The sequence below is a fragment of the Struthio camelus genome, chromosome Z, assembly GCF_040807025.1.
Source record: "Struthio camelus isolate bStrCam1 chromosome Z, bStrCam1.hap1, whole genome shotgun sequence".
In the NCBI taxonomy this organism is placed as follows: Eukaryota; Metazoa; Chordata; class Aves; order Struthioniformes; family Struthionidae; genus Struthio; species Struthio camelus.
In genome coordinates, this window is record NC_090982.1 from 26,005,133 (window position 1) to 26,018,664 (window position 13,532).

The following is a 13,532-nucleotide window of genomic DNA, read 5'->3' on the forward strand; positions in this document are numbered from 1 at the left end:
GAGGCTGGCTGTGCCCGGCCTTGCACGTGGAAGGGGGAGGTCACCTATGCCATCCCACAATGCAGGCTCATCCTCCCTGCGGTCACGTCAGGCCGTAAATCACAGTAACTGCACTGGGCTGCACTGATTGGTGGTCACTGACGATGTGATCCCACAAAAACGCACGAGAAAATATACAAGTAGTTTAATGCACTGCTTTTAGTATGGAAGGGCACTGGGCTCTCAGCTCTTCCAGGCTTAGGAGAGTGGCATTTTTAAAGGAAAACTTTGAACTTTTGTATAGTGAAACAGCATACTGCTGCTTGAACAGCGTGTTCTGAATGTCGTGCTTCTCACACATCCATTTTATACAGAGTATTCATGATTACTGATCTGTATGTGCTAAAGTCTCACCTCTTCCATGCTTGGTGCAGGAAATAATATGCTGTGTGTCCCATCGTTCATTCTTTGGTCTGGGAGTGGTGCCCTAGAAATAAAGTTATGCTTCCAGTGGAGCCAGCAGACTGCAAAGGAGAGAATTTTTCAATGTAAATTTGAAAAGTGCTCACTTCTAATCACTTAGCCATTTGCCAGTGCAGTTTAAAATAGCAGGGATGTTTTTAGAAAAATTCTTATTTCCTTTCAAACAAGAGTATGATAATCTGTTTCCTGCCAGTAGAAGCGGTCTTTACTACCAAAGTCTGCTGCAGTAGCACAAGCTGCTTTAATAACAAACCGGGTTTGCAAATAGTATATTAGAAATACTCAATAATTGCACTGTCTTACAGGTTATTACTTGCTGGCGAACACAAAGTTTACATCGCAGCCTGGGTATATCGGACGGCTCTATGGCCCCACTCTGCCAGGAAACTTGCAGTATTGCCTGCGTTTTTATTATGCCTTATACGGGTTTTTCAAAATGAGTGGCACTCTTGCTGTTTATATCTTTGAGGAGAATCATGTGGTTCAGGAGAAAATATGGTCTGTCTTGGACTCTCCAAAGGGAGTTTGGACTCAAGCTGAAATCTCATTCAAAAAGCCTATGCCTTGCAAGGTAAGAGACCACTCTTCAAATTTATTTCTTTCTGCAGAGGTGTAGACAGGGTTTTCCCTTGCCTTGTCCTCCCTGAGAACTATGTTATCAAGATGTTCATCCTGGGAGAGCCATACCTGCCAGTGAATTAAGGGTCCTGGGGCAGAGCTGTGGGGGGAGGTCTGGCTGGAGGTCTTCTTCGCGGTCTGGCTCTCAGTGAGCCCCAGTAAGAAGGCGTCTTACTGGGACCAGGGCAGCGGTGCCCTGGTGTCCTGGACCACAGTCGCAGTATTCGTAGAGATTTCAGCTGGAGGTGGTTGTGCCGTGGGCTCTACGTCCATACGGGTTTTGTTTTTTTTTTTCCTGTGAGATTTCCAGTTACCCTACTGAACTGCAAGTTTTGACTAATCTAAAAATTCAGAACTGGTTACGTTCTGGTCAAACTGGGAAGATGACCCTAGTTTCCTAAACTAAACCACTGGGTTAAAATATGAAACCGTAAGTCAGTGTAATTTAGAGCAATGGGCCTGAAGTGTTTGCAGCGTCTGGTTGGAGAGGACACTTTGTTGTCTCAGCAAGTTGATAAGACTAATAACATAATGTTTCACATCACCTCTTGAGTAAGTCCTCTGTTGCTTCTATTCCGTGTCGCTATTCTTTAAACAAAGATTGATTTTTCTCAGATGACTCATACGAATTAGCAGAGGAGCTACGCCTGCAGATATCCTGAATCTGTAATGTTTCTTCACAATCTGTAAGTCATCTGAGGAGGACCAGGTGTAGCTAATTGAGTGTTGGCTCGCTACCTGAGGACACTGAGATAAATCCAGCTTTTTTTTTCAGTGTGATGGTACTGTGCATATATGTTTGAAAGCTTGTTTCAGTAACTCTTGCAATGAAAAAACTGTTTCTAAATTACAGACAAACATCTGAAGCTTCCCCCCTCCCACTATAAAGTAATTTAAAAATGGCGGTAGTTATTTAGTTTAAGTTTTCTTGAAAAAAATGTTTTAGCTGGAAGCAGATAGATGCATTCTAAAAGAAAAATTCACAAAACAGTTGACTAAACATGCTAAAAAGGACATTTACACTGAAAATTCATAGCCTTGGAGATGGCATTCTGCATTTTTTTTTTTTTTACATCTGATATTTACAAAGAGAATCATTTCCCATACGAATTGCTGAAGAACAGTTTTTATGTTTTTCTAGAAATTAGTATATCTAAAAAACTTGTAAAAAAGCTTGACTGGGATGGAAAGCCTTTCCTGAATGGCAGCTTTCATGCCTGTCTGTAGGCAGTAGCATGTGGGGCGAGAAAAGAGAAGGAAATCGAGGGAATATCCTCTCTTCTTTTGCATCCTGAGGTCTGCAGGAGGAAAGAAACCCAATGGTCTGCGGAAGGAGGGTTCCTTAGCCTGTGGCAATTCTCAAAAACCTTCAGCATGTTCTTTGGGTCTTCTGATGGGAAAATATTCTTTCCCCGCTGAAACAAATTTCAAAATGTGAAACAACTATTAGAGGCCATCTTCGAGAAGCCAAAGACCAGAACTGGCATGTTTTTAGACAAGAAAACAAAAACTGTAGGTCTCTGGCAAATCTTTGGTGTTGTACACCCAACCTACTAGGCCAGATACACTTCACTACAGAATTATGTAATCAGAAGTTATTAACTTTTGGAACCACCCTTTAGTAGGGGGTGATAAAGCTTATCAAAGATGCTGTAATTAATATAAAATTTATTTCTGGTATTTCTGTTGTGATTCCGTTGTGAGGCATTTCTCAAATATCGCAAAAAGTGAGATTATTGTGCGTTAGATAATTCCTGTGTTCAGTGTATCATAATTCAGGCACCACATACCGAATTAACTATGTAGTTTGGGGAAAAAAATTCTCCCTTAACCTCCATTTTGGCCTGTTATCTCATGAGTAATATGTCGGTTTTTTTTTTTTTTCCCCTGGATTGGAAGATTAAACTAGTTTTTGAATAGGGATAAACTTTAAACCTTGAATTATAAGAGGTGCTACTGGTAAATAACAAATCATGTGCAAACTGAAATGTCTCAGACTTTTGTAATGGACTGACTGTTTATGGTTTTAGTGATAGCTGTGTAAGTATATACCAAATCAGTTTATAAAGCATTCATTGGACAAATGGTATACAGGAGATAATAGTAAAGTCTGCCTCTGTAGCACACATTAATGTAGAAAACTGTGTAAAAATTGTATTCTTAGGGCTGAGAAGGCAGCGTGCAAAAGACAAGTAATGCCAGAGTTAAAGTCTGTTTCTGCTTGCTATAAGGCAAGGGTGAAAAATTAGTGTACTTAAAGACTGTCTGATTGTAATATTCACAAGGGGGCTTGGATTAAATTGCACAGTGAAGCTAATAATTCTTGCACTCTCCTGCCCAGCTTTCAGCCTTAATACTTTTCAAAATCCTTCTCTGCATAATTTTGTTTGCTTCTTTTTTTCCAAGCCAGCTGAAGGAAATGAGAGAGCACTTGGTGGTAGCATTGTATAGACACTTCTTTTAGCTATCTGGAGGACTGGAGTCTTAAAGAAGTAAAGATCTCTGCCCATGATGTAATAAAATAGCTGACAAGGAGTGATCACTGCCGATCTTCAGCGTAGGCCAGTGCATGGTGTAGAGGAACAGAGAGACCTTTTTCTGCTTGCTGAAGCTTGACCTCTCTTGCCCTTGTTTCCTCCAACCTATCCTTGCATCCCTTAGCTTCTCACTGGTATACCTCTGTCTTTTCCATGCTGCCCTATAGGCAGCAACTCCCCACTCACATTCCCCATTTCACTCTTGGCTCCTCAGCTCTGGCCAGTCTCAGTTTTTTCCCTCGAATCCTGCCATGTCCCAGTCCCTTTGCCTGCCTTGTCCCAGTTCTTACAAAGTGTAGTTTTTCAAAAACTAATGACCTGCCAGAACGCACAATTCTGGCACAGTGACCGAACCCTGACACATTTCAGGCTCCTGTTCCAAAGTCTAGGAGTGCCCAAACTTTTCACAGAGTTTTTAAAATAGAGGCAAAATAATGCCTTTTTTCCTAGCCTTGTTCTTGGAAGTGATGGAACCTTTTGGCTTAAAAATTCCAAAACAAGGTTGAAGCAAGCACCCAGCATGGAAAGTCTGAGCTGAAATCACTGTATCTTGGCAGTGCTCTAAGCAAGTGAAAATACGGTCTTTTAATGGAGTGAGGTGGTCTTAAAATTAGATAGTGCTACTACCTTTCCTTTAAAACACTTTTCCTTTAAAAAGTGTTGTTGTCTGGGGTGCGTCATGTCTAGCCTTAAGTGATAAGGAGTTGTAAGCGTGCACAGTAGTTTGGCTGCTGGAGTTCTTGGTTACTGGGTGTGACTTGTAGATTGGCTCAGTGTCTGTGGAAACAGTAAACAGTCTCTTGGCTGTTCCTTAATGGCCGGTAAAGCCAGAGACACAGTCGTGCCTCCTGGGCCAAAGAGCTGTGAAGGTCATAAAGCTTTTTCAGCCAGAAGATGGTTGTTCTGACATTCCTAATTAAATACATCTTTCGTCTTTCTTCTTACCAGGCATGTTACTCCCAAGCCCTTAACAAGAATATTTTGAAATCTTTCTGACATGTTTTATTTTTAATAACATATTTTTTTGCACCAGGCCATTAAGAAGGCTCCGATTTTGGTCTCGTGGATTGTGTAATGGTTTTTCATAAGTTCTTTTTGAATTAACTAACTGGAGTCTGGCACACATTGTTGGCTTGAGTTCTGTGAGCAGGAAACTTGAGGCTGACAGGCATGCTGTAGTATGACACTTTGATAACACCATGTGAAAAGGTTAGGTGGGTAACAGCCAACTGAGCAACTCATAAATGTCTGTATATGCGAGTGTAAATGTTTGCATCTACTGCAAATACATATGCTACATAATGCTAACAGTTGGAAATTCAAAAATATGATTTCTCACTTTCTTCTTGAGTCACTCTGTCTTTTAATTAACGCAAGTACCTATGGTACTTACTTGTACATGAAGAGTGTTGTTTTTGTACTGTATAGTGCCCAGGGAAACGTGAGAATGAAGAGAACGGAAAGAATTTCCCACCGTTTATTAAAATAAATGAAACCCTTCATGCTTTATTGTATAAACCTGTTTAACAGCAGTATAAAAACCTGACTCTGAAATATATAGGTTCTTTTGATCCTGTTGAATGTACTGAAATTGATTTTCCGGGCTAACGCATGGCAGGAAAGGGTGAGAGCTAGCTGAGAGCCAAATTCACTTATGCCATGAGTAACCTGCAGATGCTCATATGCGCCAGTGAGCATGAATTTGCATTTTAATAGTGTGTATATCTGTGTGTGTGTGTATGTGCGTGTGCGCACACAACCATGGAAAGATCTTTCTTTTATAAGGCTGCAGAGCAAAGTCCAAATCCCTGTATTGAACTGAAGGTTTGAGTGTAGTTCGCTTTACCCACATCAGCTCTGCTCGCTTCTGCTAGGCTGGATACACCTTTCAGAAGCTCTCACTTGTTTTCAAAAGCACCGCCTCGCGTTTATCCATTCATGCAAGTTTTTATAAAGTTGCTTGACACTGTAGCATTTCAGCACCTTCCAAAGAGTTAAAAACTAAATCGACAAAAGGATAATTGGCCTCCCAGCACTGCACTCTACTTCCCTCAGGGTAGTTGTGGCAGCATTTTGGAGGTTTACATTTTGTTAATCTGCTTTTCTTCCTCTCTGACAGTTTTTTTTCTCTTTCTCTTTCCTTGAGTTCCTCTGTTTTTTACCCCACCTCCAGAACTAGTTTTACTTGCAGTTGTGAGAAAGTGAAATCAAGTGAGTGTTGCACTTCAGTGTTTAGTTATTTTAAAACAAACAAAAGGAAGGACTTTTTCTGAATGACTAAACATTGAAATCCTTTGCCACAGGATGCTGTGCAGGCCAAGAGTATACATGCACTTAAAAAGGGATTAGGCAAATCCATGGAGTACGTGAATTGCAGTGACCAGTAAACACAGAGGTACAGGTGTGACCTCCGGTTCAGCAAGGTCTTTAACCAGCTCTCTGCAAGATGAACATTATATTTCAGAGGAAGAATGCCTTATGGTTAAGATTTTCTTCTACCGTTTTCCCTAAACGTCTCTTATCACATTCTTCCCCCATCCCCTTCCCAGGGCTTGATATGAGGGTGGTGGGACCTTTGCTGTCACACAGCGTCACAGTGATGATGCTCAGCAAAACAGTAGACTTTTAACATCTCTGTTAAATTATGCCAGTCTTTCCCTTTGTTGTTGAAAAATCTGTGTCCCCTGCTTGCACACCTGAGTCTTAGGTAAGTGATGAATCCGGGGTTGGATATCATAAAGGCCTAGATCACCGCGGCCAAATCTGTAAAAGACAGTCCTTCGGTCAGATACGAAGTGCAAGAGGGGCATCCTCGTCCTCATCTCCTCCTCTCCTGGAAAACCCTCACTTGTGTCAGGTAAAAGAGCATTTTGGTAAGGTTCTGAAACAACTCTTGCTCTGTCTTTGCCTGGTGAGATACGCTGCTTAAAGATGCTGGAATGCGTTGCAGTATTATAGTAAGCCCCGTCTGTCCTTCCTTCTCCCACCTTCTCCCAAACATGAAGCATCTCAAAGAGCAGTCATTGGAAGTGTCATTCTGAGGATGCCCTAAAATAACAACATTAGGGTTTGTAAATAGTAACAATAGTGTTTGCAAAATGTGTACCCTACAGTCTGTGATATTTGATATACAGTTATGAAAACAATATATTTGAAACAAATGTAAAAATGATTCTGGTCAGAAGGTGTTGTCTTAGTTACCTGCATTTTCACAGTAGCTAAGCAAAGGGATATGTTGCACTAGCACTGTTATTGCACTACTATTACATGCCTCCATTTGGTGTCTGTGATACTTAACTCGCATTTCCTTGTCTGGTCCGTTTTTGTTTTTTTTCAGTACTTAGTATTGTGATATTACTATGCCGGATCATCTGGAAAGACTCCAGTCTAAAGGCGAGAACCTTTCTCCCCTGCAAAAAGAGCCAACACAGCAGTTTCAATGAAAAGAAGTTAGAGCCGTAGGAAGAGAATACTGGGGATCTAGCAGGGCGTTAGGGGACTGTAGACGTTATCACTGGCCTATCAGCTTTTCTGTGCAGACAGTATTCTGTACTAGAAAGTGCTATCCACTGAATATAGATGCAGCATTAACAGCCTGTGGCCTTAGCTTGTTCTGTCAATTTTGTGGTTATTTTCATTGTTTGTTTCTGCAACCTATTTGCCTTTGGACAAGAGAGATTTTCAAAAATATTTGTTCAAAGGTCACTAACTTGTACTGGCGTTATCCAATTTTGTATGTATGTGGAAACTTTTACGATCTATTATTTCACCCACTGCAGCTCGCAGTATTTATATAGCAAGGGAATTAAACTTGCATGGCAAGTGCCCTTTTAAATCAATTTGTTTAAAATGATACAGAAGGTTGCAGATGCTCAGATTTTGGCTTAATAGTTTATTTCCGTTATTTGATAAATTACTTCCTGTGTAAGTGAAATGAAAACAAGCCATTTAAAAATCTAGTTTAATTCAACTACCTGAAAGTAATTTGCGCTGAACAGATGATGTTTGTGTCAAACAGCCCCGGGACAATCCAAACAGCTCACTGATTCACCATGCCAGAGAGCTGCATGGCTTATACGCTTACACAGCTGCATACTGGTGTCACTGACTGAAGTGAGGCTCACTGTTTTGTTAAAATGCCTGACTACTTCTTTGTGTCATGTCACACTTTTGCTTCTGATGCTCAAATGAATTCTTTTTTGGATTTCATAATACTGAGTTTTATGTCACAGTATTTGAAGTTGCATCTGTTGCTCTTCACAGAAACCCAACCCAGACTCCACTAGAACTGCCTTTCTCTCGGCTTTAAAAAATTGGATCTAACAATGCGTCTACTTTACAGAACAAATTTTAGATATCTACGGATATACCGTATGTAGTTTAAACCTAGGAATATATAGCAGGATAGAACCAGGTAAATTAATTTGCTGCAAAGGCATAGCTTGCTTTCCAGTCACCAGATTTGGCCACTGTCCTGGTTTTTCTCTTGTTTGTCTGGTCTGGCTCTCTAGTTGAGCAACAGCTATTCCTACAAGTATGAAAGAAAACGCACAGGACCCAGAAGGATCTAGGGGCATCTTCTCTCCTTTTCTCCTGTTCTCAGTCCAGCTCCTTCAAGACTACTTTTACAAGCTTCTCCATTAGTCCTGTCTTTGTACCTCTTGACTGAGAGACTTAACCCATCTCCTATTCTTTCTTTATCTCCAGAAGCAGGTATTCTCTTTATATGCCTACTTTCAGCTCGTTTCTGCTTATAGAGATGCAGAGTGGTAAGGCTGAGAAATCCTTTGTACCTAACTCAGTATCTGAGCCAAAACTCAACAAAATATCATAGGAGAAATGGAACCTTCCCTGCTCTACTAATTGTTCTCATTTGGCGTTACTCATTATTGATATAATCCAGGATAAATGATAAAAACTGATCATTGATACTTTTGAGGCTGTAGGTCAATAACATTGGTTAAACACTGGAAGATAAACAAGTAAGCTTCCAGAACTTGCGGCAATAATTTGGAAGGGACTAATGCCCTGGCCATCTCCTCTTACTGGAACAAGAAGAGGCAGAAGAGGAAAATATGTTTTGTTTTTCGGTAACGCTGACAATGGCTCCCTGTATTTGATCACATTTTCATTTTTGCCTCCAGGAAAGCATACAAACCTATGAAGAGTTGCTATCTAGTTCAAGACAATTAGTATATTGTTCATCTGTCATGTTTCATAAAGAAAGTGTGAACTGAGCACAAAGATCTCTCTATTCTCTCTTCCAAGGCATGAGATAAGTTTGTAAAGATTTCTTTTGGAAGAATCAACTTAGAAAATATTTTAATTCAAAACAAGAGCTAATCTAAGTCACAATGAAACAGCAGTCCTATGCAGAGTGTAGAAGGGATTCAGAGATCTAACCTGGGGTGCAAATGAGTGGCTGAGTAATACCCAAGTTGATACGATTTTGGTAGGTAAAGTTCAAATACTCTAGAAGGGCCAAAGGTATTTGGGACAAAGGAGGAGTGAACACATTTGACCTGTGAAAAATATCTTCTGTCCCATTGCTCAAAAACAAATCAAGACTACAAGAAAATCAGCCGGGGGACAGTAGACAACTTCCGTACATTATGCTATAGCTAATATTGGAAATTCCACATTCCCAAGCACAGGCTAACAAACTCTCGCCCAACCCTGTTCAGTTACGAAGTCTGCTCATGGCAGCATGTCATTCAATACCAGAAAAAGCAAGTGAAGAATTAGGAGCGTTAAAGGTACAAATGAGAAAACTGAACAAGTTTACAAGCGTACCTGAAACAGATCGCTCTTTTGTATAAAGAGTACTAATTCAATTAAACCTTTGACAGACCTACGGTTATTGTGGGGATGCTTTTAAAATGGACTGCTTTCTGCAGGATCCAATGGGTAATTACATACCTTGTATGGAACAAATTACTGCAATTTAAGAATAAAGAACTTGATCCTGTTCCCAATGACGTCAATAGGAAAACATCACTTAGAACATGATTAGGCCCACTGTGCGGAAATGTTGTTTCATAAACGAGAACTGACTTCACCCTTTCATGTGTGGTTTTCTGAAGATTCTTGGGTTTGGGACTGTAATATATCTTTAGTTTAGTACAAATGTTAGCCAGAATGCACATATTAACAGCTAAGTAGTCTAGTCAATGACATCTACACAACGTCAGTATTCATTGTATTATTTATTCCAAGACATGCTACCATGTTTTAATTTTTAATAGATTGTGCCTGTTTCTTGAGAATGATCTTACAAATTAGGAAAACATTTTTGTCCTGTCAAACCTTAGTGTTAAGAAAGCAGCTCTGCAGGAAAAATCCAGTGCCTGTATCGGGCCGCTGCACACTGAGCTGCTGTGTGTGCTATGCTGGGGCACTGCTTAGGTCGATACCTGTAGCAGTGTGCAAAATAGATAATCCCTTTTACCAAGATTAGCAGTGCTGACTGTGAAGTGGTTTTGAAAACTGCTTCATGCCAGGCAGCAAAATCCGTACATTTTTCAGAGGTTTAAGTGTAATTACCACTCAGGCTGTTTCACGAGCAGATGGATAAATAAATACTACGTAGGAACGCAATCTAGCAGAATCCTGTATAATGACAACACTGAAGGTGTGACTGACCCTATTAAAGTAGACAGAGTAAATAAAGGATACAGTACTTTTAAAAACCTTTCTGTAACAGCATGAAACTGTCAGTCAACACTGAACCTCAAACGTGTAACTGAGGAGTTTGCAGTTGTTCTGGAGCATTAAACTGTTACAAGTGACATTTATCTGTCTCCAGCCACTAACTCAGACCTCATCACAAAGGAATTGTTTTGAAAAACCCCTCCCAAATTGTAGTCATAACCCCAGTGGTCATACAAATGGTTTGCAGTAGTTAGGCAAATAAAATTGCCAGCAATATTTTCACAAAATAAACCTTACTGTTTCTTGTCTAATCCAAACAGATCTGTGTCAGCCTTGGGGAAGGGCAGCTGGGAATCTTACAGTTTCAGTGGTTTCTTTGCATTTTATTTCACTTTATTGACTCTGTATTTCAAATCTTGAGTGACTTGCATTTTCCATGGCATAATTAATGACTAGTCAGATAAGACATCTTGGACCCTGTTCTTAATCTTCACAGGACCCAGATGAACCCTGTGAATGATGCTTTGCCTTTCCAGCCTTTTGCTCTGTGATATCATGGCCTTGTGGCATTCGTGAAGAATCTCATCTTATGCGGCAGTTTCGTCTCATTGCCATTGTTCTTTGTTTGCAGTTTGCCTGGGCCATTTCTGTTGGCCAGCGCTCTGCCTGACTCTTTCAGATTTATTTTCCCAGGGACGAAACTCCAAAGGAGGTTGTAAGCATAGGGCAGCTGAGGACATTGAAGCTGGTCAGTTCTGGCTTGGGGGGGGGTGGGGGGAGAGGGGAAACCCCAACAACTGTAGTGAGTTATACTTTCTTTCCCATATACTAGAAAGTACCTATTCCACTAATAAAATAACTATGTACAGAGATACATCATTAACCTTAAAAAATATGGTAACAGTTTCTACTGAATAAAAACATCTAAAATGCATTGGATTTAAAATTTCAGTCACTGACAAAATTACTATGTGGAAAAAACAAAGTTAATTGATCACTTATGTACTGTAGATGTCAAAATTAGTACTGCATTCAGAAAATCTAAAATTTCAGACTGTTCACAGTGCCAGCTTTTATTAGGGATACCTGAAACTTGCTTCATGTATTGCAGGTTGTCTTTGTGAGCTGGTGTAAAAGCTTCTGGGATTGTGGACTTGTGGCACTGGATGATATTTCATTGAGCCTAGGAAGCTGCCAGGCTGCTGGTAAGACCATGTATTTCTGTCTTCCAATGGCTACTACCCTCCCGCTCCCCTCTTTAATAAAATGCCATCTTTCATCTTCATTTTCCAAGCCCATTCCCATTTTTGCTACGGAGTATATATCCCGAGGACCAGATTTCGTTCATGGTGGTACCAACTAACGCCTAATTAACCTCACTGACTCCAGTGCAGTTGTATATACTTGGGCATTCTTTTGGGGGCATTGCAGGTAGAAAAATAGTTAAACAGAAGGGGATGCACTTTTCTACTGAGTCTTAGACTAGGAGACCAGAAACAGACGCAAAGGCAACATTTTTGAAAGACAGCATTATTTTTTAATCCGAAAGTACAGTTACGCAAGGCCAACATGTAGTCACTTATCTAAGCTGCAGTTCTCTAATGAACAAAAATAAGACAAGTATAAGTCTCCCTCTCATACTGGGAGGAACTGAAAGTTTTTGAATGAGTTTTTACTGTCTGACATTCACAGACTCACTTCTCTGAACTCACCCAGGGTCTCTTTTTCTGGGGCTTTTTGAGGTCTGACAATACAACAATTGCATCCCATTTTAGAAACCATTCTCATGAGACAGGCACAATCTGTAATCCCATTCTTCTTCTGACTGGAGTCATGCCTTTGAAATGGTGATGAAGCTGACTTACGATGCCTTTCATGTTACTGTATGATAACAACTTTTTTGTGACCTCTTTTGATTGGACTTCATGCATTCAGGCAGCTAACCATTCTTGATTAGAGATAGGTCACACGTACAACACAATATGCTATTTTTATAAAATAATCCCAACAGTTATCCAGTTTGGCTTTCTGTACTTCCTAAGGAATTTTAAAAAGAACCAAAGGTGCAAAACTGATACTTGGATGTATAGTCATACTGGGACTTGTCACTTACTTATAGCAACACAAAATACACAATACCCCAGAGTGCGTGAGGCTTTCACAAGAAAAAAAGCACTTTACAGTGTTTATTCCTAAACAACAAATTATACCAGAAGATGTGAAAGACACTTCCTCATTTTCTTACCTTGCACCTGACTTCTAAACTGTCTCTCTTCTGCATCAGCCAGTAGAGCTGCAAACACTGAAAATACTCTAGGAAATGTGTCTCGGTGGTCCACCATATGTGATATTAGAATTGATGCTAAGGGAATGTAGGAAAGCTAAATCTGACCATTTGACTGCAGATCTCAGAAACCCTGATATTTGACAAGATCTATTATTATAGCTGCTATACATGCAGGAGCTCATTAAACTGTTTGGGATGCCATGCAGTCGAAGAAAATTAGGCTGGTAGAGCCCACTGCAGAATAGGAGCTATGACGAGATGATAAACTGTAAGAGATGTTTTAAAGACTATTACAACATGATAGAGAGTCAGACTAGGATGCAGATTTCCCCAGAGCTATGAAGAAAGTGAAATTATATCTGCTATTTCAGTTTGAAGCTAATGTTTATAGGCTTGTGACTACTGTAAGTATTGCTAGGTAGCTATAGGAAGCGATCTCAGAAGGTGAGTGAACGCATTATATTATTTATCTATCTAATCTCTCCATATATCTGGCTAATCTATTTGCAGTTTTAAACAATCACCTTTCTTTATAGATCTATTGCCACCCAATCCCGGGGAGTGTACTTTTGAAAAAGATGAGTGCATGTTCACCCAGAAGAAGCCAGGTCGTGGGAGCTGGCACAGGAGAAGGGGTCCAACTCCCACTTCTTACACTGGACCAAGAGGAGACCACACTACTGGGGTAGGTGAGTTAAGCTTCACATTGAACTTTCAGAAGAGAGATTGAGTTAATCTAAAATGCTTTGAAATGATAACCTAGAACACAGGGAATGTTTTTATTCTTCTGTTCGGAACAATCATTAATTGCATAAATTAAGCAAACAAGTTTCTTAGGGACCCACAGATGAACTGGTTTTGAGAAAGTGATGGTTAAACTGAATTATCTGCGGAAAAGTAAAACATTTGATCCTAATGCCCCAAAGTAGCCCTTTTGGGAGAAAAAAGAACAGAATACCCCTTTGGGCTCCACAGAA

The 13,532-nt window shown here is 40.2% G+C and overlaps 1 protein-coding gene across 2 annotated transcripts in view; it reads left to right on the top strand.

Annotated features, from left to right (window-relative positions):
• MAMDC2 (MAM domain containing 2) overlaps positions 1–13,532 on the top strand; it is a 61,816-nt gene that overhangs the window by 42,233 nt on the left and 6,051 nt on the right. Inside the window, exons 9-11 of one of the 2 annotated variants that reach the window (XR_011137833.1) lie at positions 768–1,033; positions 11,380–11,473; positions 13,092–13,240. Coding sequence is in view for 1 of the 2 variants with exons in the window: in XM_068927815.1 (XP_068783916.1) it covers positions 768–1,033; positions 11,380–11,473; positions 13,092–13,244 (513 nt within the window). In the remaining variant the exon portion in view is untranslated. Of the gene's footprint in view, positions 1–767; positions 1,034–11,379; positions 11,474–13,091; positions 13,245–13,532 lie in introns of both variants that reach the window. The other variant, XM_068927815.1, reaches the window with a different exon arrangement.